Source organism: Nyctibius grandis, chromosome 8 (assembly GCF_013368605.1).
Source record: "Nyctibius grandis isolate bNycGra1 chromosome 8, bNycGra1.pri, whole genome shotgun sequence".
NCBI lineage: Eukaryota > Metazoa > Chordata > Aves > Nyctibiiformes > Nyctibiidae > Nyctibius > Nyctibius grandis.
The window spans coordinates 49,766,141-49,793,664 of record NC_090665.1 but is presented as its reverse complement, the minus strand read 5'-3'; the positions used below and the strand labels follow the sequence as shown (position 1 = coordinate 49,793,664).

General features: G+C 44.7%; 1 protein-coding gene across 1 annotated transcript in view; it reads right to left on the bottom strand.

The window, feature by feature from the left end:
- Window positions 1-1,569: 1,569 nt before the first annotated feature.
- TNNI3K (TNNI3 interacting kinase) overlaps window positions 1,570-27,524 on the bottom strand; it is a 51,496-nt gene continuing 25,541 nt past the window's right edge. Inside the window, exons 12-25 of the mRNA XM_068406307.1 lie at window positions 26,670-26,756; window positions 26,115-26,171; window positions 24,981-25,073; window positions 24,838-24,895; window positions 24,528-24,722; window positions 24,088-24,192; window positions 12,278-12,330; window positions 11,169-11,221; window positions 10,434-10,566; window positions 7,968-8,077; window positions 7,341-7,400; window positions 5,930-6,099; window positions 5,360-5,439; window positions 1,570-1,646 (exon numbers count right to left, since the gene is read on the bottom strand). Coding sequence (XP_068262408.1) covers window positions 1,570-1,646; window positions 5,360-5,439; window positions 5,930-6,099; window positions 7,341-7,400; window positions 7,968-8,077; window positions 10,434-10,566; window positions 11,169-11,221; window positions 12,278-12,330; window positions 24,088-24,192; window positions 24,528-24,722; window positions 24,838-24,895; window positions 24,981-25,073; window positions 26,115-26,171; window positions 26,670-26,756 — 1,331 coding nt within the window. The remainder of the gene's footprint in view (window positions 1,647-5,359; window positions 5,440-5,929; window positions 6,100-7,340; window positions 7,401-7,967; window positions 8,078-10,433; window positions 10,567-11,168; window positions 11,222-12,277; window positions 12,331-24,087; window positions 24,193-24,527; window positions 24,723-24,837; window positions 24,896-24,980; window positions 25,074-26,114; window positions 26,172-26,669; window positions 26,757-27,524) is intronic.

Genomic DNA, 27,524 nt, shown 5'->3' with positions numbered 1-27,524 from the left:
CCCATCACCCCAGCAGGCTGTTGGTGTCAGTGAGGCTGCAGCTGAAGCGTGAACCAAACAGGACAGAGGTACCCGCTGGGTGGCACCAGGGGTGACAGCAGGTCTGCAACACCCGAGGTACAGCTTTAGTTCCCTTTCTCCCCCATCGAATCTTTCAGAAAGTGAAACAAAACAAATGAACAAACACCGGTAAGCTTTGCCAAGTGAAATCTTCCCGTTTTTATTGCTCCAGGCCTGTGAAATTAATGACGTGCACGGAGGATGTGAGGCGGTAGAGACCACTACGCATTTATAGCTCACGTGTGTCGCACTGCACGACGCCTCGTCACAGACCTCGGCTCAGGGATCACGGTCGTAAGAAACCAACACCCTGAGTAACATCCACAGAGCCACACACAGCGATCGTGAACGCTGATTTCTACTCAGCCAGGAAGACAGTTGTGTCTGAATACAGGTGAGGAATAATATTACAGCAGGATTGCTTGCAGCTAAATTGTGCTTATTTGAAGAAACACCCCAGAAAATAACAGCATAATTAACTCTGTAATTGCTTCTAGACGAAGAGTTCAAGTTCACCTGCCCTACCCCTTTTTTTGTTGTTGTTTTTTAATTCCCAGTGACCAGAGCTGCTGCTGCAAAGCCCGCTCGTGGCACTCACCCAGCTCAGCACGTGCGAGACGGCACTCTGCTGCCGCTGTGCTTTGAGGCAGCTTTGTGCTGCGTTAAGGCTATCACACTTGGGACACAATTTCCCATATTTTTCCTTCTGGTTTAAAGTTTGTTTTGCAGTACCTGTGTGGCTTTGGTGAGCAAATGCCTGAACGAAAGCTTACACTCTTTGGGGAAAATAATCACTCAAACCAAAACAAGAAAGTGGATAAGAAAACACAGATTGAGATGGTCACGCAGGTATGTCTATTCGCAGCGAGCAGGGACGCATCCAAAGATCAGGGCTCTGAAGAGCTGCAGCCATGGGGCTGCTGTGCTGGGGACCTGCGTGAGCCCGTGGTGATGACAATGAGACATGGGATGTGTCTGGGACTGCGGGGAACTCAAAAATGAAACCAGATCTGGTTCAGAAGCTGGGAGCAGGAACAGCTTTGCCTCCACGGTGGCCTGGATGGTGGTGGGGAGTGACAGGCTGCTCCTCAGCTTGATGGGGCTGGGCTGGCAGCTCCCTGGCACCTACCAGTCAGGGAGGGCTGACACCCCATGGCGTAGTGCAGTCCAAGGCGACAGCTTGCCTCGGAGCTCTGGGACTATAACAGATGCATTTTTACTTTCATCTCCTCAAACTATTAATGCTCGAGATGAAAGTGCAGCATTCCTGTGGCCATTGGCTTCGTTAAAGCGTAGCTGCACACCACCAAGAACACCCAACCCTCAAGGAGGTCAGCAGGGAGAGATGCTAGAGCAGGCCTTAGGGCAGGGACACGTGCCACCAACAAACAAAGCTGTTCGGTTTAGGGGTCCTCAGTGTAACACGCAATGCCCGGGCGTTAGGCTGGGACGGTGGGAGCTGTGGCTGCCGGGGGATGGCGAGTCTCTGCGGGCGGACGGCTCCTGCTGTCAGCTGCTTTCTTCAAAGCTGCCGCTGCTGCTGCAGGAGTGAAACCTCATGGTGCTCAGGGGGTCCGACACGTAGCCTGCAAGACACAGAGAGCAGTTCTTTCTTGATAACTAGGCATTGCACAGAGATATTCGTGCTTGGGAAACAAGAGAGCAGAGAGACTAGAACACGAACGCTTTCTGGGGTGCAGGGTGGGATGGGAGAAGGGTTAGAAAACATTGCTGAGGCTCCTGCACGCCAAATGCCTGTTGCCAAGCCAACATATCCCATGTTTTTTTCTTTTCCTTGCAGTGCCTGTGAGTTTGCCCACGAGGCTTCGTGGCTCGCCTCGTCCCTGGGGCCCTGCCTGCCTGCCAGGGATGCGTGGCTTCTCAGAGGGATGGTGCCCGGAGGGGTGACACTGTGCTGCCCCACAACAGGGCTCGTGCTGTCACGTAGCTCCTCAGCGAGTGCAGCGCTTCCCCGTGCTGCAGGACAGCTGCTGTGCTGCCAGCCTGGCCCGTGCTGCCTTTGCCATCGAGGGACTCCAGTGACTGTTGCAGCAGCACCATGAGCTTGTCTGCCAGCATCTGAGAGCTGTGGTGAGTAAGAAGCCAAAGTTAAACTCTGTGTTTGTACCTATGTTGAATTTTAGAGGATATACTGTTTTCTCTGGGCATTGTGTACCTGCCCTGTGTGATTTCACTGCTTTCAACGTACTGTTTAACTCACAATTGGTGAAACTTCCCCTGAAGAGCAGGTCCTTTGCTTTCATTGAAGGAGTCAGGGATGTGTTTGTAGAATTCCTATTTTCAAGTACACTCAACAAGGAAAATTGTTCACTATCAGAAAGGCTCTTGCAGAAATGGGAGCAGGGTGCTTTGGGGGCTTTTACTGAGAAAGGAGAACACTGAACGTAGTCTTTGTTGTTCACAGGCTGCAAGCACAAATGAGGATAATGGAAAACATTAGGCAAAAAGCAAATAGAAAGAAAAAAGATCAAAATGGACATGAATGGGGAGAGACAGCAGTGAAATTGGTTTATGTGGCTTAAATAGAGAGTGTAAATATTTGCTATGATTCGACCAAGCACTCTAATAAAAAAGGGCTCAGGGCTCCGTGCCTCCTGGGGTGCCGCTGTGCATTGCAATGGCTCCATCCCTCCACCAGCGCCTGGAAGCCTGGGCTGCAGTCAGCGCGAGGGGCGGTGGGCTGCAGAGCTGTGTGGGGCCTCCAGAGCAGCTGGGCCTGGTGCTCTGCACCAAGGGACGGTCATTCTGCTGTGCCTCGAGGTACACGTCCTGGTGACACTGCAGGACTCAATTTGGGGCTGCCTAAGCCTGCTGAAAGGGAGCGCGCGGCAAGGAGCAGCTTTTCCAGTCCGGTTGTGTCCAGCAGCCAGGACCTTCACTTTCCTTTGTACCTCCCCGGCTTGGCAGCTCTCAGCTGTGATCAAGCTGGGCTGCACGATGGTCCTGGTGTCCTGAGCAGCAACGCGGAGGTCTGGCTGGTGACGCGCTTGCTTTGGGTCCCTCTGTGGAAGCTATCACTCAAGGAACGGGTATATTTGAAAACAAATCTTGAGGTCTCGTGAGTGCAGTCTGAAATCACTCCTTAATCCCACAGTTTAAATGGAGCCGTGGAGAGTTTCTTCTCCACCAGCTCCTCATTCCCTTGTGTCCCTTTCTAATACAGACTTGAGAAACCCTCTCCAATCTTGCCTTGGAGTTCACTAAACATTTCTGTTTCGTTCTTGTTTTCTTCCTCCTTGAGTTTTCCAGTTGCCAGGTGCCTGATGAAAGCTGTGCCACGAGGAACTGCTTTCTGCAGCCCTGGAATCCGCAATTGACAAGTAATAACAAAGTTTTTGTTCTTTTGTCAGTTTCAAAGGTCATTACCTCACTACTTGTTATGACAACACCACTGCTGTTAGTGTTGTACTCAGTAAATATTTATATGACCAGGTTTTCTCTTTTTCTCACCCAACTACTCAGGTCAGAGGAGAGGAGGGAGTGCAAGAGTCATGCTGAGGCCAGTGAAAAACAGTAAAGACAATGAATTGATGAGCATCTGATAGATGCTTCAGGCAGACCAAACCACTGAATTCTCCTGGTGACAAAACAGGTTGGAGAGTGGTGGAAAAGGGAGCAGATGGCAGCAGAGGAGAGAGAAGGCCCCAGGGCAGGGGACAGCAGCAAACTCTGGATGAGGATGGCAACACTGTGAAGTCAATGGGTTCACAGCTGCCATGTGAACATACAGAAAAATGTGTGTAAGCATAGAGCAGACAGAGAAACATCCCTTTTCCTTGCACGTTCTCAGCAGGTGTGCCTTGGAGAAACAGAATTTACGCAGCACGAAACGCCTCTGCTCATAGCGAACATGGAGACACCTCCCTGCTGGGGCAGCGGCTGTGGCGTGCGTGTCTCCTCAGCAGTCGTGTGACCACCAAAGCCAGCCTCGCTCCTCCGTACTGAGGATGTCGCTGTCGTCCTCCCCCGTGTCAGCCTCACGGCTCCTGACATTTTTTTTTGCCTCCTTCGTCCATCACATCCCAAAGCCTGATATGAGTATTGATGAAAAAAACCTCTACCCAGCTTTCAGAAGAGACGTGGCCAGCACGGGCAGTGCCAAAGCCTCGTTCCCTGCCTGCTCTGTGGTGCTGTTATGAGTGTGTTGGAGTCTGGTTTTGCATCTGGTGTCACCGGGTGTGCTGCAGTGCCCTGGTATGGCGATCCCTCCAGCAATGGGTCCAGAAGACACCTTCTTGCATTGCTCTGTCTCCAGGGCTCCCTGGACCTTCACGTCTGTCCAGGGGGTGACGAGATCCAGAGCGTCTGCATGGTTTGGGGCAGATGGTGGCAGCACAGTCGTGGTGCTGGCATCAGGCAAAGGTAACTGCGGATGCTGTGCTGACGTGTGCTCAGCAAACACAGCAGCCACGACAGGCCCTGTCCGTGGGTCAGCGCTGGAACGGGGCAGTGCCATCCTGCTGATGTGGCCCTGGAGCAGCTTAGGTGTTCAGGGGAACCACCCTAGTGTCAACTACCTTTTCATACACTCTTTATTTTAAGGTTTTATTTATACATTATGCTGCTGGGCTGAAAACGGCTCTAAGCTGATAACTGTTCTATGCTTGGGGAACCGTAGAGAACCAGGCAGTGAGTTTGGAGCTATTTAGAAAGGGTGGATGAGAAACAGACTCCCAAGGAGCTCCCTGCGAGACAAGGCTCGAGCAAAGGCTGTTTAGCAAGAGGGGTTTACTGGGGATCATTGCAAACGCAGGGGCTGGGAAGTGCTGGAAAGCTGTTTGTGTGGTGATTCATGAACATACACTCGACTGTGTCAGGACAGAGAGCCAGGGAGGCAAGAGGAAGAAGCAGTCAGGGCATCTCTGTTCCGGAGGGGAGCAGAACGGCGGGATGCCGCTGAGAAAGGAGTGCAAATGGTGAAAAGGAGATGATGTGTCATTTCATGCTCCCGTGGCACTCCAGAAATGGGGCTATCTTGCCCCCTTTTTGCAGACACAGCCTTGAGGATACAATGCCACGTCTTCTCCCCATTCACAGACCCATGCCTGTAGATGGAAAGGGCCATCCCAGCCCCGATGTGCATGGGGAGCACATGCAGTGAAAGCAGCCACGAGCTGCAGGGAGCCCAGCGTGAGACCTCGCCGGCGCTGGCTGACCATAACCAGCAGCCTCGCTGTACGTTAGTTTTCTCATGAGACTTTTTGGTATCTCAGGAGACTGTAGCTCTGCACTGGTTGACCGCACCAAGGTTCTCAGAGGCTATTCTGCATTAACTCACCGTTTTTGTCTATGGGCGAGCACTGGAAGTTTCTCCTCATGTCATCCAAAGACAGGCCCTGAGAAGGGTGTTGCCCAGTGCTGCAATTAGAGCAGAGGTGTCAGTTTAGGTAAGACAGATAAAGTCCCATCTCCAGACTACAAGAACTTTTTCTACAGAGCTGGAAGGAAAAGGCAGTAACAGGGAATACATCAGCCTGACACGCAGCCACTGGCATTTGTGGTAAACAAAGAACAAAAGAAAAGTTATGAGAAGTCCTCCCCAGCTGGCTGCAGCTCCACGGCCCCGCCGAGCCTCAGCTGTCCCGCAGCGCTGCCCGGGGCCCTCTCCTGCGTGCGGGCACTGCTGCCCCGGCCTTCAGCCTGCTCGCGGGGAGTGGGAGAAGGGGATGGGCGGCACCGCGGCTGGGGCCTGTCCTTGAGGCCTGTCCTTGAGGCCTGTCCCGTGGGGCCTGTCCTTGAGGTCTGTCCCGTGGGGCCTGTCCCGTGGGGCCTGTCCCGTGGGGCCTGCCAGCCTGTCTGTCCCCTTCAGCGCAAGGGCTCTCCTCGCCCTGCGATGGCGGGTACGTACCTCTGCGACCAGGCAGCGTAAGCTCGTGCATTCAAGGCGTATTCCAACTCAAACCGACTGCGCAGCGCTGCGACGTGGCTACGGCCCGGGCCTGCTCGTGCCACGAGACAGTCTGAAGATGAGGAGGGAGACAGAGAACCGCTGCTGTTGCTGGAGGCTGGAGACATTAACTGGATTTAAAAAAAAAAAGCCACTGTTATTACATATTTACAAGTCTTTCCTCAGCTCTTTCTCATAAGTTGTGTGTCCCACATTCCCTTTACAGTTTGGCTGAAAAAAGCAGTGCCTTCTGACTTTGATCAGGGACCTAGACTTGCTGGCACAGAAGGTCCTTGCCACTCCTGGTTGCAGAGGTACTTAAAAGGGGCAGAAATGATTTGCTGAGAGAGGAGAAGAAAAAAGAGAGGAAATAGGGAGGTGGAGAGAGAAAAATCCACCTTCATCCTTCATCAGCTGCAGTACTTAACTTACTAGAGGTCTTGTTCTTTAAAACTCTCAAACAAGGCTTTGCCCTGGGCACAGGGAGCTTAGGTCTCAGTCCCCAGCTAAATAACGCTTGCTTTCTTTCTTTTTGCACGCAAGCTCTTGCCCCAGATCTCCTCCTGCATGCACTGCTGCCTGTGTATCATAGAAGCCAGGTCTCCCATGAGATGACACAGTTTCTTGTGATATAGTGCTTCGCTTTTGTTTTACACTTAAAAGCTTCCACCTACGCCTAGAGCAACCGGCTGCAGTCAGAGCATGAAGAGATGTAATAGATTATGGGTGTCTTTTCTGACCCTTAAGCTAAAGAGCAGCAATCCATTTTAAGAGGGTGTTTTTGGTTTTTTTTTTTTTTCTTTAAACCCTTCAATGCATACACACACACAGAGAAAATACCGTATCAGGAATCACAGCCCTGAATCATTTACTTTCTGTTTGACCACTTATCTTACACCCAGCTGAAGGCTGATACAACCATCTGTGTCAGCCACAGTCCAAAGCAGGAATTGCCTTTGCATTTATCCTTCTTATGTTTTCTCTTTTTACCTTTCTCCCAAGGGCCTTGGCCAGTTTGTCTTTTCTTCTTTTTAAACCAAGTGCTCTCGAATGGGATGAATGGGAGTAAAAGTTCTGCCCAGGACTCCTGTGAAGCACATCCCCACAGCCCTGGTCACGCTCTCTCTTCTGTGTCCCTCTCTGATCAGCTCCTGACACTCACAGCAGTATCTGGTCCCTGCCTCCTCCTCCTCCTGGCACCCCTATAAACCACCAGGGACAACGTGCCTTACAAACACGGGGTGTTGGCCAGCAGCAGCACAAAGCAGCTCGAGCGGCTTGCAGGCTTGAAGCCCCCGCTCTCCTCAGCTCCTGCTGCTCCCCCCCGCGCAGCACACACACAGACACGCCGCGGTGGAAGTGATATCCTTACCTCAACATTGCACAGACATTCCTCTAATTTCGTGACCACTTCTGAAAACTCTGGTCTCCCCTGTGAACGCAATAGAAAAAGCAGAGCTGTGTTAAAGCAGAAGGGGACACACCTTCTGTGATTGAACTGACTCACAGACGCGTGGTGAACCACAGCTCCCCTCTGCTCCCTTTCTCTGGATTTCATGGCATTGCTTTCAGTCTGCTTGGGAATCTGATGGGAACCGCCAGTTCCGTACTAAGCTGTGAAACCAAGAGGTGTGTGTATAACAACTTCAATGGCATTATTCTTCTCTTTTTCTGTAACAATTAGAGTTGAGCTAATAATGACTAGATCATAAGATTACAAAAATACTAACAATAAATTCTTGGCTCTGCTTATATATTAGGTATGCTAATGGCTTCCTCTTTGCCTGAAAATACAGAAAATATGCTACAAGTTTTGGGTAATGTGAAGAGCAAAACATACCCACATGATTAAAAAGTGTGCCAAGCTACACCTGGCACAGCCAGTGTCCTCGGCTCTACAGAAAATGGCAATAGATGGCTGGGCAGCGATACCAGCCTCCAAACGAACAGTGCTGTGCCCACGGGCAGGATTCCCAGGCTCCCCAGAGCGGGCACTCACCTCGGGGCAGGCGTTCCAGCCCCGCATCAGCAGCGCCGAGATGGGCTTGGGGATGGAGTAGCCGATGGGCGGGCGGATGTGGTGGTACGCCATGTCGGCCGCCGCCGCCGCTGCAAGCCAAGAGCCCCCAGAAACCCGTTAGCAGCCAGCAACCACACACACGCCGGGGAAAACACCCCCTGTTTACCATGAAATACACCCAGCAGGCCCAGAAACGCTGAACCCTGGACGGAAACACATTGCTGGTCCGACTAAGCGTGGGTGAAGACACTCTGATTTGGGTAAAACCCTAAAAAAAAGGCCTTTTGGGGAAAAAATGAGTTACCTTCAACTCACTTTAAAAACATTCTTCCTTATTAAGACAGGATTACAGGTATACTCCAGTTGCAGATAAGTTGGTAACAGACTCAGATCTCTTAAAATAACCCATGGTAGTTTCTTACAGCCTAAGACTAAAACTAATGCTAGGTATTTCTTCAGTAAAAATCTAGTGAGTGCCTTTTTATAAGTGAGAGCCACTAGTGACAGACAAAATTGCTAAAGTGTTTTCCTAATTGGGTTTACACGTTTAGTGAACCCAAATACATGGTTAATCCCTCTCATTCCTTTTGAGCAATATTTTTTCAAGTCAAAACAAATGTATTTTTAACTAATATAAAAAGTTAAGTAAAAACCTTTGTTTGCCTAACGCTTTAAAATGATGTGATCAGGGATATGCAGGGTAAGACTGCAACAAGAATGGTCTAATTTTTGTTAACCATATCCCATTCTCATCGCAGCATTCATCATAAGAATAGATTAATTTCAGCCATTGTCTGGCCTCATTGCAGCTTTTGTCTGCGCAGTGGCGTTCCAGAATGTGAATATCAGATGAAATCTGGGATATTGTAACTGATATTGTGATATGTAGGCAGGAGGGGCAAACACAGTTTGCCTAATTTTGGTTCCACTCTAACTAGGAAAAGAGGGCAAATGCAAATCAGATTAAGACAGCAATGAAAAATGCTCCTTTTTTTTTCTGCCAAAGGAAGAGCAACGTAAATGATATATTACCTGTTGGCAAAGTCTCATCTTACCAAAGCTAGCACGTATATTGTGCTCTGTGCTCACGGCGTCTCAGCCTGCTTGTGAATCCCAGCCATGTCCTAAACTGGCCACAAACCTTTGCAATGTAGCCCGGGCCTTAATTATGTAACGATCTGATAATGATGCAATTAATTATCAGCTGGCTGCCTAACTGTTATATTTGAAGTATATGCAAGCTCTCAGACTGTAAAAACCTCAGCAAAGATGTAATATCTGTATTTAATAAATACAAAGTTTTGCATTCTCCAGTTAATTCTGAGAACCATCATTCTTTATGGCTTTTTCACCTTGTCTGTTTGACAGGCGATTGCTGAGCACATTCCAGAGGTTTCCTTACTGACTAGAAAACTTTGGTTCAATACCTATAAAAATGTTTCTTCATATTCATCAAATAGAAATCTGATGAACAGATACCTTATTCTGTATAGAGTACACTCTTATATAATTGGATATTGTACTAGATTCAGTAGAGAACATGGAAATGCTTTTAATGGGGTGACTACTTTTATTTCAATGGGTGATGTCTAGTTTTTGTTATAATTAAATTTTATAATCATATATTCTTTTCAACACCTATTTCAATAAACCTCACCAGAATGGCCTCCTGGACCCCTAAGCCTGCACAAAGGTAACTATAAACCAGAAAAAAAAAAGTCAGTGATGCTTAATTAGTGTTCTGCAGATAACATACAAAAGTTTCATAAAGAAAATTCCTCACCTTGAAATACATACTTTGAGAAAAATATGGGATTTGTATTTAACTGACTAGTCATTATCTGAAGATATATCGTAAATGTGGGACTTTATATAGACTATAAAGCATGCAACATCCTCAAAGCTGCTTTTTTGCAGAACATGTATGTAAATCAGACATGCACATTCAATATATTTTTTTTTGTGCATAAATATATCTTTCACAAGCAGAACAGTTTGAGGTGCCACAGAGATTAGGAACCAGTTATAAACCATGACTGCTGCATCTGAAAAATCCCCTGCTTTGTGGCCTTGTACAAAGTCTCAGTTTCCTTATCCACAGAAGAGGGGAAATTACACTTAATTAGGCCACTGAAAGGACCAAAATTAGGTGCTAGGTGGGCTAGTGAAGTAGGCTTTTTGAGAAGGCTGACTCACTTTAAGGGGAAGAGACCTGGATCAGACCTGAGCACTTCTGAAAACTGCATTGCCATGTTTGTGGGCACCAACATGGTCTTTGGAAAATGTGTTTTATATAATTTGTATATGTATTTTTCAGTGCTTTTCACTGAATGCATTATCTTAGCACTTAATAAGACACTTCAGTAAAATATTGGTTAATATTATTCAGTGTATCTACTTCTCTCGTTCAGGTAAATTTAAATATTAATTCATTGAACATCTTACCTGGTTTCAGGTGAGCAAATGGAATTTCACCTGTTAACAGCTCCCAGAGGCACAAAGCATAGCTGAAAACATCGGCTTTTATGGTGTACCTTGTGCACTGCGTGAACACCTCAGGGGCCATCCAGCGTAGGTTCTGCGCATCAGGAAACATCAATAACACATTAACAGTGTTTACTTCCTCATATACGTGTCTTTTCCCATATTTGTATGTTTGTTTTCCTTTCTTTTCTTATTCCCTTGCTTCCATTGCTCCATAAAATAACTGGTAAATTTGCCAGGAAAAATTGTCACTAAAGCTTGCAAAATTTAGGTAGCAAATTATTGTGTATTATATGTAACAGCACTAGCACGGAAGCTGTCTCAACCCCATAAACCAGAACGATCAGGCTTTAAACACTAATTCCCTATTAGAAATAGGAACCACCTGCCAGCAATGTATGTATGTGAGGGGGGGAAGGGTGGATTAAAAAAATGACATTTTACTAAGGACTTTGGGGGCAATAGAGCCCCAAAGATAACCTTAAAAAGCCTTATTTCCTGTTGCAGATGTTCTATATTCACTCATCTCTGCCATTAAAGAGGCTTAAAGGAAAAAAAACCACACAAAAAACCTGAGAGATAAAATACTACACCAGTTCATCTTTTCCAACAAAAATATTGTGATGTCATTTTCTCCTAAACCGAGTTTGCCTCTACGTTTTATACTAATTATGTGCAACAAAACAAGAAACAAACCCCAGGTTGTTTTGTCATATTGTCTTCATCCAGGGATTGCAAAAATCTGGATTCTGAAACACACAGAACAAAAAAAGAAAATGACTGTCAAGCCAATACAGATACCCACCTTATTGTACAAAAATCTTGGCTAATAGGTTTTGTTTGTGTTTTTTTTTTTAAATAACCCTGGGGTTTTGAAAGCCCACGTGAACTGTGGTAGCTGTTTTCAGCAAGGGTGTGTACAGACAAAGAGGCTTCCCAAATCCGCATGCCAAGTTCAGCACTGGCTTACACCTGCAAAGCTCCATCGACATTAACAGCAGCTGAGGACCCACCTCAGGATTCGTGACCTCACGGTTATTTGCACTGGCTGCTATAACTGTATCCAGATTTACAACAAACAGTCGCTGAGCCCTGCACTAAAATGCAGCCCCACAGGAGCCTGTCAGTGTTATTTAATGTCAGAAACGCAGCCCACCTCAAAACGACAAGGTCTTGCACGAACACAGTGAAGGTGGTAGATCAGTCAGTCCCCAAGCAGGACTTAGATGCCTTTGACACATCAGAAAATACACTTAAGCGTGTGTCTGCATGAGCAGGAGCATCGTCAGCAACGCGCCAGGGAAGCAGCTGCTCCCGTGGCCGGAGCCTCGTGCTGTCCCAGGCGGGAGAACAGCAGGTCTGGGGCAGCGCTGGGCCCCTCGCAGACAGGCTCGTGCTGCTCTGTTAACTATAAAGAACGAACCCTGTCCCATTGCCGTGGGGCTGGCGGCCCACAGTAACGCTGTCCTCACATCCTGAGCACTCGCCATGGAAGAGGAGGGCACGTCTTCTGTCAGAGGCATTTTCACTCACTACTTGCCCTGTCCTACTGCTAAAACTCAATCAAATGGAGACGCATCATCTCACTGTCCCCTGGGCCTCCTCCTCAGATAAGCACTGGGGTACTCCACAGCACCTGCTAGCTTAGACGAGCAAAAAATAGGGGCATTCCCATCCCTAAAAGCCTTTTGTCTCCTGTGATAACAACAAAATGAAATCCAACCTCCTCAGCATTTTATTAGTCAGCATGTTTAGTTTTAGAGAATTTGAGGTTATTTTATAAATGTTTCATAAAAACTCCTCACCTCCAAAATCAGCAACAACCGCATGACCATCCTCATACAGGAGGATATTGTGACTGGGGAAAAAAAAATATGATAGGTAATTGTTTAATAGTGTCTAAAAGATTGTGAAAATTTTACAATTTTTGGTTCATAGCTAAACTCTTGAGTTCAGATCACCTGCTTAAGCAGATAAATGTCTACAGATAAACCACTTCTAGCTGCATCTCATATTTATCATTATGAAGTACACATTAGCTCTGAGTAGGCAAACCCAATAGCTTCATAAATGAGAATGCCAGTTTCTAATCAATACTAAACCAAAACCATTTCTGTAATTAGTTACAGATCAAGGGTAACAGCTTTATTCAATACATGAACTGAATGGCAGTGATGAAGTGAAAAAGGTGGTGTTTGAATATAAACACAGTGACGGCCTTTAAATAAAATTACATGGACTGATTCTTTTCTCTTTAAGGCTTACATAAGTGCAAATTCATAGTGGTAATTTATGCTGATGTGTAGAAGGGAAGGAAGAGATCTGAAGAGTCCCTATAGGATGGATCACTGGAAACCACTGCATCACCTTCGCCCCAGTTTCAGAGTTAGGAAGGAGGGAATAATGCAGGGAAATTCCTGTTTGGGCAGCACACGTGTGGGACGATCTGGGTCAGGACATCTAGAGAGCAGAGAAATGCTTTACCAAAGATAATTACTTGTACTGACACCTGTGAAAGTGTTTTGACTTCTGTGAAATCTTTGAAACCATAGCAACTGCAGGCCTCGGTGGGTGTGAGGGGTTGGACAACCAGACCTTCACCTTAGATTGTCAGCAGAGATATTCGGAGGCTTAAAGTTAAATCTACTGGATTTGTCCTAAAACTACTAGAACCAGAGAGGTGAATTAAGAGATTTGTGTGGTGGTTTAAACCCATTTATTGAAGCTAATGTGAAGAAAATTCAGCTTTATTTGTTCAAAGGCAGTGAGGGATATGGATAGCATCTGGGAGGAAATCTAACCCTACACATGCATCTTTTCTATTAATTAGAGGATTTAAAAGAATAAACTTCCAAGCATGAACAACTGCCTGAGACTATAAATATTTCTTACCCATTTTATACAAGTGTCACCTTGTGAGCAGGTAAGCAGGTAAGCCCAGCACATGCATTAAATTTGCAACTCATAATAAATCTGCAGCTGAGATGTCACCGCTATGATCTACAAAACAAAATTCCTCTCATCGCCTGTGGTCGCAAAGTCTAAAACGCTCATGCAGGACACATACACAGTCTTCTGGGACACCTTCTACATACACCTGTTTGATAAATACTCCAGATGTTTTGTATCATCTGCTCAAAGCCCATTATCTCAACACAACTACCTAGGAAGAGCACAACAGCACAAGGATGACAAGAAGCTAAAGGGCTTCTTGCTGATTTTCTGCTACCCGCTCAGCTTTACCCCTACGATGCATATGCAGAAACGTTAGAATCATTAACAAAAGGCCACTGGTGTGGTGGCATTTGCAGAAAATTGATAGTACACAAACAGAGACTAGGTTAATGTCCCAGGAAAAATTAAGCCTCAGAGGTCTCCAGGTATTTCTGGAAATTTTCAAGATTCAGACTTTTGATTTTGTCCTGAATTAAGATGGAAAGCAGACATTTCATAATGTGCTGTGCAAAGAAAATGACATTTTTTTCCCCCTGTAAGTAACTAAATAACCTGGCAGAAGTGTTCCTTTCTGAATTTACCCTCGAAGCTGCCCTACGTCATGGAGTAGGGTAGATCCTAGGAGCCTACATCCAACTATCAAACAGCCGCACGTAACAAGGAAAGTTTTGATAATTCCCAGGGAGAATTTCCATGAACTTCACACACGACTGAAAACGAAACAAACCCACAACTTCTCTGACAGAAAATACTTCCGATGGGAAGTTTCCCGTCAGCGCCCCAAGGTCTGTGTGCAGGGTGGTCACTAGAGGGGGATGCAATGCACAGGTTGGGAGCGCGTCGCCTCCGCTGAGATTTCTGGCATTGTGGCTCCCTGTGACACGGATCAGTTACGCCCTTTGGTAACACTTGTTTTAGCTTAAATGCACATGTTCGTTCTGGAGAGAGAATTCAGATTATATTTACTTTGCCAAAAGTATAGAGAAAAAGAGCAAACAGTTACAGAGCATGGGAAACATTGGAGCGGATAATACTTTCTTTTTGCCAACTGTGTTGTCTTACATAGCACTAAAAATTAAGATAGTTTTGTATGCTGCTTGTGCTTGTCAATATGTTGTGGAACTAAACCACTTGGGAGTAACAGGCTTTATCAGGTATACATCCTTTTTTAAATCTTATTTTATTTTTATGTGCCCAGTCCTTAATGGACCAAAAAAAAAAAAAAAAAAAGGAGAGATCCCTTTCCTCCTGTCAGTGTCTTTTAAGCCCCAGTGGATGGTGGTGAGCATTAAATCAGATCAGTCTCTTTGACAGCCTTGGTTACATCTCTCAAAGCCAGACACGTCCCTGGTCATTTAGGGGCCACCACTGCTTTTACGAGCACTGTGACCCTGCAGATGCGGCTTAGTGAATCTTCAAAACTTTGATCCTTAAAATCTCTCTCTCTCCTAGCAGCAGTCCCCATTTCAGGGCTTTTATTGGGCTGGGGAACCTGAAATTAGAGCTGTTGGCAACAGCCCGTCCTCTGCTGCGGTGCTGCTGACGGAGGGACAGAGAAGCCAAGGACTGAAGCTGTGCCAGCCAAAATGACCAAACTGAACCCAGCCCAGAATGCCTCCTCTGTGCTTTGTAAGGGCTCGGTCTAGTCTGCTGGGAGGGTTTGCTGTACGAAATGAAAGTCTGCCGGCAACAGGGTGTGAAGTGGCTTTGAGTACTGTTACTGGATGTCACAGAGGCATTTCATTTTGAAGCCAGTCCAACTTTGAGGAAGAGTTTGGACTAGATGATCCTGGAGGTCCCTCCCAACTCAACCGCTTTGTGATTTCATTAACCGTAGTTTTCCAGTGGTCTCCCTTTAATGTCTCAGCATGAAGCAGCTCATCATTCAACAAATGACACAGGGATTTGCTAAGGGAATTCGTTAATTCCCCAAGCATCGAGTAAACATCTCTATACGTATTTATATACATATGGGCTTTTGCTCCTGTGGATCCATAAATGCCTTCCAAATACACTTATTTCCCGCTCTTCTTTTTACTATATTGAGTACACAAACGATGTGTCATTTTACTACACAGCACACAGCTACGAGAACTGAAGAGTTCCCTCCCCACATACAAATAAATTTTAGCTGCTCATGCTCAGAACTGGCTATAGAAAGACGACTCTCTTCATGCCAGTGCAGCAGATACGAGCACTTTTGCAGAAGGCAGCTGACCAACAACAAAGAACCAGCACCTACGCTGTAGTCACTAGGAGAAAAAACACAAAGCTTGTCTAAGGAGAGAGAACACAGCTGCTTTGGAAGGCCCTTACTTTATGGTAAGAGAATAAAAGTCCTATGATAAGGTGAAGAAGCCAGTTGATAGCTGTTGGTAGATCTAGGGCACTTGCAACTTCTAAAGTGAAGGTAAGATAGGAAAAGATTGATAGATTATCTGTTCCTTAAAGTCTTGACTACATAGTGGTGTTCCAGCCACAATGCACGCACTGCTCAGCCCAGGTTACAGCCCACATTACACGTACCAGACTCCGAAATGGTTGGTTCTAACAGCAGAGGACTGGGTTTGTTGGCTCACATAAGGTCTCACAGTCCTAAGCTGAGTGGTGACTAAAATGATTATTTTTTGGTTTTATTATCTGCAGGGTGGGATGAACGAGAGACTAAGCACGGTGTTTGAAAAATACCCCCATATGAGAAAAATGATGTGCTTTCAGTCCTGGCTGTGTAGAAACAGACTTTTTTGAGTTTAAGTTTGTTTTCCCGTCTTCAGAATTATTTCAGGTTCATGTCTTGTTCAACATGACACTCTCAATTGAAGGTTTTGTAGAAAAGAACCTGAACTGTAAGATATGAGGGTTTGGGAAACCATAGTTTGAGGGCAGTAAATTGCTACAAATAAGGGTAATAGTTTTCAAGTAAGGGTAGCTACTAGCTAGACTAAAAGGTGATCTGATTCACTTCACTCCATTTACAGCTCCTGAGATCCTTTATCCTTAACCTCGCAGTGGATCATTGCAACAGCAGCGCAGAATTACAAATGGTTGTATCCTGCAATGGGCATTGATTCCGGGGTATTACTCTACACAAACTTCTGATGGGAGCCATAGTACTTATTGATTTCGTCAGTGTCCAAATTACTTTTCTTGTAATATTGACTTTTTTCTGCAAAAGCATATACATGTGAGCAGAGCAGCCTTCACATTAAAGAGTCTGGCTTTCAAAGCAGTTAAAAACATTTCTGTGCTGCCCTTCCAAACCCAGTTTCTGAAGCACGTGTCACCAGACTGAGTGTGACAGAGACATCAGGTTAAATAAATCATGAGCCAGTGCCTGTCCTTTGCCTCACGTACAGGAGTCCCAGCGAGCTCCCTGCGAGCTGAGGTTTCCAACACCTCTCCATCAGCCACCACTACGAGAAGTAAACATACACCCAGTGAAGAGGGAGCATGGTTATAGCTCAGGATATGCAGGAGAGCTAACATTTACTTCTGGGCTCTCTAAAAGGGCTCAATAAAATCCATTTATTGTGATGGAACAGCAACAACGGATCAAAATTCATTATTATGCTGGAAGGCTGTCTGGAGATGTAAGCTTTTCTTTCAGACTTTATGGAGCTCAGTTTCCTGGGAGAGGCTTTGTAGTAAGTACATAAAACAGAAAATGGAAGGCAAACTTGTGAAGAAGAGATACCAGGAATTAACAAAACTGAAGCTTTGATCATTTCTCTTTCTTTGTTTCTATGTTTGATCAAGATGAAGCACAGGCAGCAGCCAAGCGAAAAAGGAACTCAGGGTGTGTGTTCTAAACAAAACATCACATTTACCCCATTTGGAAAGATCAACTCGAGTATGTCAAGATTTTGTGAAGTCAGTAAACACCGAGGCAGCGATGCAGCGCGATGCAGCACAAATTAGGATTGCTTAGAAGGTGCCTGTGACACTAATCACCAGGGGAGGTTCTACATGACTAAGAGGAGTTAAAACACCTTTAAATGCGGGGCTAGGGTGAGTGCGAGCCACGCACGAGCACATCTTTGCACCCAGGCTGCCCTGAGCAGGGTCAGCTCTGCACAGGGATGAGACCCCTTGTACCCCACAGTGCGACCGCCCTCGGCTTTGATCCTGGCAGATCCATGACTTGGGGATCAGCGGTACTTTCCCAGGCAGCTCAGAAATAGGCTGAGGTGTGGCAAATATCACTGTTTCTGGGAGAAAAAGAAAATCCTGCGTTTCTACGCACTAATTCATTTGCTTTTCAGACCACTGTGATACTGTCACGAATACGTATTGCTGCAGGGAGAAGACGCCTACCACAGATGCTAGCCATCAGAAAAGCTGAAAAGAGCTGGAATAACATCACCTCCGCCCTTCGCCCTTAACTACGTCTAGCTGGACGTCTGGCTGAGACAGCCAGACACGGTGCAATTACTGTCACCCTTGCTAGAGAAAAGAGGAGGTTCTGTACCTGGTACAGACACTTGATGAGAGAGGAAACCTTTAACGATAACTGGACAATTGAGCTATTGCTACATATACAATCTTTTACAGCTCTATAAAAGTTGGAAAGAATCAAGTTTAGGGACAAAGACAAAACACTTGCTAATTAAATGTTTGCTAATGTAAGACATGTACTGTGTCCAAGATGCAGTGCAAGAATATAGCTCATGACCACACAGGCAAAGTATCTTTTGCCTTCTGCAAAATGTCATTTAGCAGGAAAAGTGTCTATAAATCTATTGAAAATTGATTTACAGATTCAAGAGAGCTATTGCAATTGATTTAATTTTCAGCAAAGAACACACAAGAGGAAGCAGAAAAACACCAGCTGCATGCAACAAATCAAGAGCAAGGCTTTGAGAAATTAGCATCACAAACGCAGATTTTCAAACACTGGGAATGTGGGGAGAGATTCACAAAATGCTTTAGCTAGGTCAAAAGCTTCCAGTAGCTCTGAAGATCAAGGTTTTCGTACACCAGTCACTATGCCTTCACGGCACATGGCTTTTGAAGGGCTGAGCAAATTACAACATAAAAGCATATGAATGTGGACACCACAATGCTTACATCGTATTTATCAAAACGTTGACTGATCCAAGTGCATTCAGGAGAGTGAGAAGTATATGGAACAAAGAAATGAAAAAGTTGGCAATGGCTTATGTGATGAAGTGAAAATAAAAGTGATATTGATGGTCTCAACAAAAAAAGCATAACTTGTCCATATTAGAGCTGTGGATATGAGCAAGAACAGTCAAGCGAGGAACACAAGTTTCACCAGATAATAGTTTTTAGGACAGAAAAAATTGAAGCTCTCCCAACCAGGACTCCCACAAATCACTGTCTTCAAGATGTCTAGCTTCACCTAAACCCAAACCTTGGGATGATAAATGTAATCATAAAAGTGTAGTGGGTTCATACAATGTAGCCACGACTCTTTTTAGTTTACATTTAATCTGATTTTAGCTCCCATATAGACTTTCCATAAAAACATTTAAGTGATTTGAGTATGAGATGTGGAATTGTTTTGAGACCCCCCCCACCAGATGTCAAACGAAAATATTAACGAAATGCAAGGCTAAACTAGAGAGCCTCTTGAAGGCTATACCCTGGGCTGAATGTAGGCACACGGATCATACAACACTACAGACTTCTGTGTGGTCTTGGTTCAAATTTGACCTCTGTCATAGGGACAAAAATGATCACCCAAAAATACAACCCAGAGAAATAAGGCTTGGAAGGTACAGCTCACAAAAGCTACTATTGCCTCAATGGCACTTGGAAATTTGAAAACCACAGATGAGAAAGGAACTCTTCAGCCTCTGCTTTAGGAAATACGGCAAGATAAGTCTGATCTGAGCTGAGCTGACAGAAGGTTAATAATGGGCTCAGCAGAATCAGAAATTAATTGTCTTCTGTTAAGGCCACACACAGTTTGAAAAGGTGAGACCAAGCATCGTTCTCTTCTTGAAACCAAGGAAGGCAAAACCCGAGGAAAGCACCAGCAGTGTGTAACGACCCCGGGTTTTACAGAAGGCAGCAGCTCCGTGGGCCTGCCTGCTGCAAGGGCTTCTCAAAGCTATTCAGTGCGTGTCCCCTTCCCAGAGAACAGGGCCGTGAAAAGATCCTTCCACCTTGAACACGCTGTGGGTTTAATGAAAGGCGACGGCTATTTTGAGATTTCAGAAGGGATTTTATCACAAAGAGGAGCTGCAGACACCATCCCCATTACCACCAGGCTCCCATCCTCTCTTTCATCGTTCTCACTGAGCCAGCTCCCAGAAACTTTTGCAGCTAGTTAGAGCCATCAAATAAAGGTTAGTCGCTCAAAGGCTTGGCCCAGCCATGCTCAGCTGTTATGGCTCAAATTAAGCTGATACTAAAATGATTTCTTTTTTATTAAAGTGCTATAATCATCGTGGCCACAATCCCTCACCACAGTGTAAGTAGTAATAAGCTCATGCATGTCACCATTGCTGATAGCTGTCAGAACTTCTTTTTCCAGAATTGAAAGAAAAATAAAACTCCCAATTATTCTCAAAATGGAAGGATAACCCCCTTTCCAAGGTAGGGGCATGAAAGATTCATTTTCTTCTCTCTTCTGTCTGGCCATATTGCAGATTTATTTAATGCATTATGTGCATTGCATTAGATTTCAGAACTCACAAAGAGGGTTACAGGCTATGTGAAAATTTAAGGTAAAAAATTTAAGGCTCCTGTGAAGCCACTGGCAAAACTTAACACAAGAGGGTCAGAATTTTACTCTTGTTTTTTTCTTTTCATCTGTCATAAAGATTTTCATCTAGTAATTGCGCCTGTGGGCTGACTGGGACTCATGCTGAAAACACGACTCCTGCTTTCACACTGAAAAGTTTCAGAAGTTAAGCTACTCTCAGCACCACACATCAACCGCGCTGATGTCCTTGTAGCAAATTATCTTTTGACCCTCACAAATATGATCTGGTAAAAGCTCTGTGAGGCAATGACGTGCTTTTTGCCTCTCTAGTGAGTTACTGGGTTTGCTTTTGTGGAAAACATCATTGAAAATACTTCAGTGCAGGACTATTTTTCTGACAGCCCGTGGTGACAAGGCAGAAAGCTGAAACACAAGGTTTGGCTCTTTGCTGTCCTAAAACAGCTACGCAGCCTGCAGCATCCAGCCACGGGGCTCTTGGCTTGCACCACAATGGGGCAAGAACTGCAGCTTCAGGAGAAAGCATCTCCTGCTGAGCTCCACAGTCTGGGGGGTCCGAAGGACCCTGGGAAGGGGGATGCAGGTGTACGAAGGAGACTCAGGGAGAAAGTGGAGGGTGCGTGAAGTCAGAGCCAGGGGAGTGAGGAGAAGGGAACCTTGATGGCAAGGAGGAGGAGAACAGGTCATGGACATGGACGGTATGCAATGGAGAAACGAGGCAAGCACGAAAAGACAGATGAGGTAGTAAGGAGGCATTCTTCCAGCCTGTCTTTTTTGTAGGTTGAGATCCAGGTTGTTTTCTGCACAGCAAATCCTACTGACAGGATACCTTATACTTGAAAAACTGGACACTCACTAATAAGGTCCGGCCTTGACAGCTTTTCGCTGTAACCTTTCCAAAGGCCTCTCGGACTGGCAGAGGCACGTTGCTGCTACCAACAGCTATTTATTCCTTTTTGAGAAAGGGTAATGTAGAAAACCTCTGTCCAGTGCCAAGCTTTTCCTCACAATTTAACGCACTGAAAGTTTGTTCCACCAGCAGTTTCTCCTTGCTCCCAATCCAGACCGTGTCGTACAAGACGGGTTAAGATCCATTTGCCATAAGAGCAAAGGTACCTCATTAGAAACCGTTAGCAATGCAGACTTGGGGCAAAGCTGAAGAGCTGGATGTCCACCTCAGTACTCAGGACTGACAGGGGATGCCTTGTAACAGCAAAAGAGATGGCAGCAAAGGTCAAGAGCTGTGCGGGAGGAAGGCTCAACTGTGCCCAGCTTGGATGATGTGCCCTTCGCGTTAATGGGCGAGCAGAGCCGAGAGTCAGGCTTTGTCTGCACCAAGAGGAGGCGTTTTCATCTAAAATCTTACAGTCCGATACAGTGAGGTATTTCACCACCCTTCCCTGAAATACGCACACCCTGAGACTATTTCCATAGCTAGAAAAGCAAGAACAGGTTTTCTCTGCGTACGTCAAGGTCTCGGTGCAGGATATACTCAGGTATCAGCACAGAAACTGTGTGAGTGCACACACCTGCACTGGGTTTCAGCTCTTAGAAGTGATCCAGCCAGAGATGCTTTTCTGTAACAAATGGGCCAAACAACCCGAGAAACAGATTATGGGAAAATATTTGAGGTAAAAAAGACAAAACAAACAAAGAAAAGGAAAAGAAATAACAACAGAAGGCGACAAGGCGTTATTTGAAAGCACGGTGCTATGCTGAAAAGGAACTGAGAATTCCCAAATGGAAAATAGAAAAAAAAAAACAGAACAGATTAAAGAAGTATTTGTAGCCATCCTTCAGGACAGCAGAAGAAAGTATTTGCCTGTGTGGGAAATCCAGTCAATAAGGACAGAAACCAATGAACTAAGTGTTCAGCATTTCATCACGTCAGTTATTAAAAAAAATTAGAGTCTTAATGACAAGATGTCAGGGCCGAGCGTGCTCTGCACTGAGGAGGAATAGCAAGACCAGGAGACAGAAAATGAAGGAGCCGTAGCTGACATTACCCAAAGGTGACTTAATTCAGGGCGTCCCCCTAAAGACTAGAAAACAGCAGTATCATGCACCACTAGCACACCAGGAAATCAGAGAGCATTTTTGTTTTTCAAGATTTATTTGATAAGTAGAATTATATTTAAAAAAACTTGGAATTTGAATGAGAATTAAAAAATAAAAAAACCTAGGAAGAATAGAAAAAATAAGTTGAAATGTCAAAATGAAGCATTTCAAAGGCCTCTGAAACGTGGGTTCAGGCTTTCTTAGGCTAAAAGAATTTTGATAAGTGGCATGGTTTTTGAAAGTATTTAGTCAATCCAAAATGCATTTAAAATACTCAACAGACAAAATTTATGTATCTCTGCTACAGTAAATATGGCTTATAGTCATATGCTTTGATTAAGCCTCCATATAGTCAATATACAGGGATGAATACAACGCATCAGCAACGTCCTTCTAAACATTCTACATCTCCCATACCCCTGCAGAAACACCGTGTCTGTGCGTTCAAATAAAGTAATTGGGTGTGTAATTGGCGATGCTTAACGTGGCCATTGTGATGTGCTTGCAGCAGTTGTAACAGGAGCAGATGGATGCACTCATACATCGGAGCTGATGAATAAAGCAGTGTGCTAAAATCTGCGGCCAGAGTATAAGCAGAATTTGTGGCAATATTGCCAACCTAGGGCACATAAATCCCAGAAGACGGTTTGAAGTGATAGGGTTTGTAGACTGCATTTTTCAGACTAAAATAAAGAAATATGCGGTTTCTTTTGCACTTAGTGATCTGATTTTCTTCTTCAGTCTGCAAGGATATTTTTCCTTTCATAACCACAAATAGAGTTATTCTTGTGTTTAAAAAAAAATGTGACTTCAAGAGCAGGTACTCATTTTTGAAAATACCCTTTTGAACCCAAAAGGACCAATACTGAACAAGCACCGGCTCAGCCCCACGCCTCCCTTTTCCAGCCAGACACCTAAAGCAAACGGCAGGGATTGCCTCCTGGGAGGCTTTCGCAGCTCTGCACTGACCTCAGTGGCACTAGTGACCAGTTTAAATTAAGCACTTAATTCTTAGAGGGGCAAAAGTAGGTGAAATGAATTAATTAATGGTTTGGATTCCAAAAAGATTACTGGGGAAATACACTAGATAGATAGCAGAAATTGTACAAAGGCTATCTCACAGCTCTAGTGTATATGCAGACAGGGGGGTAAATATTTTGTTCATTTCAGATAAGGTACCTGCCCATGAAATTATTATCAGCATGAAGTTGACCACTGCCTGTCAAGCCATTAAACTAAAGTGTATTAAAGCCGCCAGTGAATGTGAAAGCATCGTGCCTGTCTCTGTTCAGCCTGCACCCAGGGCTAAACACTAACCAGTTGTTCTATCACCCCAGACCCCTCCCCAGCTGAGAAAGGGAATTGGGAAAAGGAGGGAGACTCGTGGGTTAAAATTTAAACAGATTTAATAAAATAAGAAAACCAACATCAATGCTAATACAAAAGACACAAAATTATACTCAGCCCAGAGTGGTGGCAAGTTCCTTCTGGGATCACAACCATTGAGGAGAAAGAGGGAGGGGAGAGCAGAGCCAAGAGCCCCCATCCCCAGCACCTCTCCCATTTATAGTGCCCCTGGGGTCAATGTCACAGCACACACCTGGGGCCAGCCTGGGGCAGCTGCCCTGGGTTTAACTGCTCATGGCCTCCATCACCAGCCCACAGCTGGGCACACACTGGAACAACATGGGACAGAAAAGGGATTCTATAAATTTTATCCCCACAAAACCAGGACAATGCCCCAGTTCCCCAGGCCAACTGACACAAGCAGACCTTCCTCCAAGCTCCATCAGTGGTAGTGAGATACCCCACAACGACAAGAGCCTGCGAGTAGAGGTGAGACTGCAGACGACCACTGTCGCTTTGGGGCTTCATATTCCCTCAATTTTTAGGATAAAGAAAGAAGCTTACCTGTTCAAGTCACGATGTATGATAGGTTGTGTGAGATTGTGGAGGTACTCCATGCCTTTGGCAACATCTACAGCAATGATTAATTTAGACTGCAGATCAAGAGTTCTATATTTTGAAAAAGAAATATTGCTCAAAGTTATTAAAGAGACAAAAAATATCTGTAAATCATGGAATCTTTAAAATTGTTTAAAATACAAACTAATGTTATATAATCTATGTAATGTAAATGTATATAATGTAAAATAATGACTAAACAACAATTTTGTAATTACTTATTAATTTCCCTTGTACACCCAATAATCTGAACCAACGCTAAAATTTTTCTAGTGTGTTCCTTTCTCCATTGGTCTATACTGAAATGAATAACACTTCCATCAGCGTAGACTTACTAATCTTCCTAATTCTGTACCACGAGGCCAAGCAGAGAACGAGCGACATACCTCTTCTGCTCGTGAAGCAGGGAGAAGAGCGACCCTCCAGAAATATACTGAGTGACGATGGCAAACTGACTGGGGTCGTCCAAGCAAGCTCCCACGAACTGGATGACACATGGGTGGTTCAGTCGGCAGAGGATGGAAACTTCACGGCAGAACATGTCCACATCAGATTTGGAGCAGTAGGTATTGGCTCGATAGCTTGGCATTTACATGAGAGAAAACAGCAAGGCAAAAATATAATAAAATATGGGTTTTTTTAATGCTTCAAGCTAGGTCATCAACCAAACAAGGCGGAAAAGTCTGACAAACTCACCGTTTGATTGCGACAATTTTATTTCTGCAACGTCCTTTATATACCTTCCCAAAAGATCCTAAAAGGATTTAAAATAGATATGCACAAGGCTATTTATTATGACCATCAGACATCTAAAACGGATGCATTCCTATTCCCGGTACCTGAGCCGATGATCTCATGGAACTCTATTTCCGAGAGCTGAAGATGGAAATGGGATGGCAAACCAGCACGGAGGAGGAGAACGTCGGCCTTCTCTGCAAAAGAAAACACTTCTCCTGTCGGTAAAACGCGGGTCTCGGGGAAGGACAGGCTGTAAGCATTCAACTGCACAAAGCATCGCACAGTGAAAGCTGATTTTCCTCCTGTGAATTGTCCACTGGCAATCCTGGTCCCTTGTCCTTCGGTACCCACAGTAACCCCAACAACAGACAAGTACTTGCAGCGCTACGGCTGCCTTGGGCTTGGCTTTAGAACCTTATGACCGATGAACCCCGTTCCATAAGCACGTTCTGCCTGGATCATGGGATGGTCACGTAAAATTCTTTATACAGAGAATTAGTTCCCTTTTTCCCACATGGCTAGTGCTCATTGCTAATGCCAGGGATGCTACTCCGGGTCTGACTGACTCTTCAGTGACATGTGGAGTCTAAATTTTGCAACTTAATTTAGTTGGCAAACATCTCTACCTTGTTGATCTTTTTGGTTTGTTACTATAAGGTTCATCGGAACATTTCTAACTGGAACATTTCAGTGCTGCTGTGTAAAGGATGTAAGGATTTGATTACATCCAGAGTGAATATTTGAAGTGGAAAATTGAGAGCACCACAAAAAATGAAATATTTTAAAGTACAAATATTCACCTGAATGTTTTATCTATGTGTGTTTCAGATTAACACAAACTATTTTTGGGGAGAATTTTTCTTGTAATGATAATCCAGGCATTTTACAGTGGAATTCAATATGATATTTGTTTGCATTCATGGATACGTGTGTATTTGATTAGTATGAATGCACAATCACATCCTTTTCTCCAAAGAAATAAAAATAAATATATTTTTTAAAGTAAATGAACATAAGATAAATGCAGGAATTATCATGATGCTGAGCAACAAAGCTAAGTATGTTGTTTCCTAAAATTATCCTAGGGAAATATCACTGCTGCTTATGCACATCATTACATTTCTGAACAAAGAAAATTCCAGGAAGAACGAATCTTGTGTACTGTGTTTAGGCGGACAAACACCTTGGGTAGAAAGAGCCTAAAAGTTCAAGTAGTCCCTTGCCATTGAGAATACCTTTAGTCATGTTTTTAATCTTTCCTAGGGGGGATGGAACTGACACATAGGAACCATCTGAAATGAAAGAACAGAATGAGTTTCATGGAATTCAAAGACAGTATAAGCATCTGTGCTGATAAATTAACGAGGCAACGATTGCTTAAAGAATGACAAACAAAGGGGGGAGAACACACACACGCACACAAACACCCGTGATCGGGATGAGGCCTTGCATGGAGAAGGATCTTGACTTCCCTGGTGTTAAAGGTGGCCAGCGAGCCTTTCGTATCAGCTAGATTTTGTAAAGCAGCTCAGATGGGATTAACAAATTCTGACAACTGGGCTGTGACCATATTGTGCTGTCTAGATTTTCCTAAAGAAAAAAACGTACCAAAAATTTAATCTCTTGTTTTTCTGCTTAAGTGGGAGCTGAGTGCTTTTTGTCATAAATACGGGGAACCTGGCAAATGGGGATTCTCATGACTCTAATTTTCTCTGTGCCAGTCAGAATTGCTCCAAAGTCTTTGGATCTGACCCTTTAGGTAGAGAATAAAGTGATTTCTCAGACCATACCTCCTCCAGGTTGTGAGTATTCGTTACAGGGTGATTCATCTTGAGGTCTCTTATAATGCTTCAGAAGGGTCACAATGGCATCATGACCTATGAAAGAAAGAGGAAATATAAGGATTTGCAGATAAACGCAATAGTTTTTTTTTAAAAATTGATTTATACAAAATAAGGGGATTTAAAAAAAAATGTACAATGTGCCTATAAAACATGTAAACAAAGACACAGCGATGCTAATCTAAAACATACTATGATTCTTAACTACAGAAATATAGGGAGATACCTGCCAATAAAAACAAGCATGTTATTTTCACGAGTCCATTAATCCTAAAATGTGATATATGGCAACAGAAAAAACCCTGCTACAGAAATCCTTAAACGGAAGTTGACAATAGTCTTCAACGCACCTTACAAGGACAACTGGTGCCTGAAAATATTCCAGTCCTGGTGTCCTAAACCAGATGAAATTCGCACGCTGTGTTGCTGCGGACAGCGGCTGTACTCATCGTGCTCCTTCGCAAGGCACCAGAGGAGCGGGGCGTGCACAGCGTGCTCACCCCCTCGGATGTTTAATGCACAAACTTCTGCCTGGCAACATTCAAAATTCTTTTCCAAACCTTTCAAGGATGAGTTTTCCCTCAGTGATTTCCTACAGAGTATTTTGCCGATATCAGGTTTTTGGAAATCCGTAGTTTTACTATATTACGGTCATTCTCATAATACGTGGTGCTGCAATGCTTTTGGAGAAAGGGGGCATGTCCCAGGAGTCATGGAGTTAAAAACAGGATAGAAACCTGGCACGTTACTGTACCTGGAGGACAGTATAACAGGAACCATGAAAATGCCTTGCTTTGACCCATA